Source organism: Pygoscelis adeliae, unplaced genomic scaffold (genome assembly GCF_000699105.1).
Source record: "Pygoscelis adeliae isolate BGI_AS28 unplaced genomic scaffold, ASM69910v1 Scaffold3, whole genome shotgun sequence".
Lineage (NCBI taxonomy): Eukaryota > Metazoa > Chordata > Aves > Sphenisciformes > Spheniscidae > Pygoscelis > Pygoscelis adeliae.
The window spans coordinates 2,283,028-2,284,856 of NW_008824446.1; the positions used below are offsets into that span (position 1 = coordinate 2,283,028).

General features: G+C 40.1%; 1 protein-coding gene across 1 annotated transcript in view; it reads right to left on the reverse strand.

Annotated features, from left to right (window-relative positions):
- Positions 1-458: 458 nt before the first annotated feature.
- GREM1 (gremlin 1, DAN family BMP antagonist) overlaps positions 459-1,829 on the reverse strand; it is a 1,930-nt gene continuing 559 nt past the window's right edge. The window contains exon 2 of the mRNA XM_009321006.1: positions 459-573. Coding sequence (XP_009319281.1) covers positions 459-573 — 115 coding nt within the window. The remainder of the gene's footprint in view (positions 574-1,829) is intronic.

Below are 1,829 nucleotides of genomic sequence, written 5' to 3' on the forward strand. Positions count from 1 at the left end.
GGCCCTGCAGGCACAAGGCACAGGCACAGGCAGGAAGGTGTGCAGCACCCCGTCATCTCTTCACCACCCGGTTGGAAAGCGCCCTTGCAAAGCCAGCACCCAGGACAGCATGAGCCATTTGCACAGCATGTGGTATGAGATGCAGCCAGCGAGACAACCCCCAGGCTTCCCATCGGACCCCCAGGAAAGCAAGGGCAACGTGCATGGAAGGGCTGCCCCTCAGGTCCAATGGCCCAGGCTCCACCTAGTTAAACCAACTTCTTTTGCAGGACCTTCTGCGCCCTTGCCAAAACCCACAGCCCTGATCAAGTCGAAGCTTCTAATCCTGAAGGAAAGAAAAGTCAGGATAACCTCACAGGTGAGATTCATCGAGCTGTTGGAAGTAGTGTGTCCCCTTTTATGGTTTTTTTCCCCCAAATGAGAGGGGCAGTTAGCCCTTAATTTTCAGGAAATTCTCTTTACTTAGTCCAAATCCCGTTTAAATGCAAGTCTGTGGCAAAAGATATAAAAAGAGGATTATTGCTGGCAAAGTTCTGCATCTCTTTTTCAACAAACTGCATGCCTGTGGCAAAGCTAAAATAACAACAACAATGCAATGTTTACTAGTCATGAATGTCGTGTCTTTTGTCTCTTGTGTGGTTATTGCATTTGCCGTCACATGATGCTTGTTTTAATTTTTGCTTTGCTCTTTATGTACTAAATTACTGCCATTCTGTACTTGATCTTGGTTAGCAAGATTTTTGTGCTGTGGTTATGTATGTTTTTTATGTATGTGTGTGAGAAAGAGAAGGAGAGAGTTCGGATACACACAATGGAGTATGCCTACTCATTGTATGTACATATAGATACCAATGACTAAAAGATACTGCATATACATATATATATGTAGATATGAAGAGTAACTGATATCAGAAATACAAGACATCAAATGGATCTAGTGGCACAAGAATGGGTTTTGATTGATTTAGATAGCCTTTAGAATGCAGAAGTATATTTATAGCCTTGTATATAGTTTCTCTTTAATTTATGTAATATAAGACTAGGTATATAAATTAAAGCAAAACGTAAACAGAAGACAATATATCTTCCTCTGTGTCTTCCTATTTATGTATCTGTCCTTTTTCTACTCCCTTTTGTACTCTCCCCGTCTACTTACTTTGGTCTTTTGCTTTCTAACTTGCTGTAGCTCTGTTTTCCATCCACCTATACTGACTTTTCAACACTCCCATGTCCCCCCGTTGTTCTCCAGACATGGCTTTTGGATTACAGTTATTTTTTTGAAGAAGCATGTTACAAACTCTTGATACAGCTGCTATTTGCAGTGATGGTTTTGCTATGCTTTAAACTGCTTTTTGCCTACTTCGTATTCAAGAATAGAGTCACGCTTTCAAATATACTGTCCTCTCACTTTGATGTTTCTCTTAATACAGTAAAAGCAAACAGCACGGCAGGTGAACATTAGCAAAAGCCACAGCTCCACTTTCCCAGCAAGTGGCAAAAATGTGAATATACACTAGGAAACCTAATTCATGACTGCAGGTAAATAGATTTTTTTAATATTTCATACCCCTGTTAAATTTTTTTGTTGCAGTGAACATTCATATATTTGCTTGTACACATCCATTTTCTCCTTACAAACAAACATACACATGCATGTCCTTCCCTTACATCAATTTTTTCCTTTGTTTTTTGTTTTTTTTTTCTTGTTTTAGGTAATTCACAATTTTGTCCAGCCCCGAAGGTATGCTAGTTCATGCCACTCACTCTCATGCTGGCAATGATTGCGTACAGTCAGAGTGCAATCGGTACCGTATTCTTCTCAGTTTAGT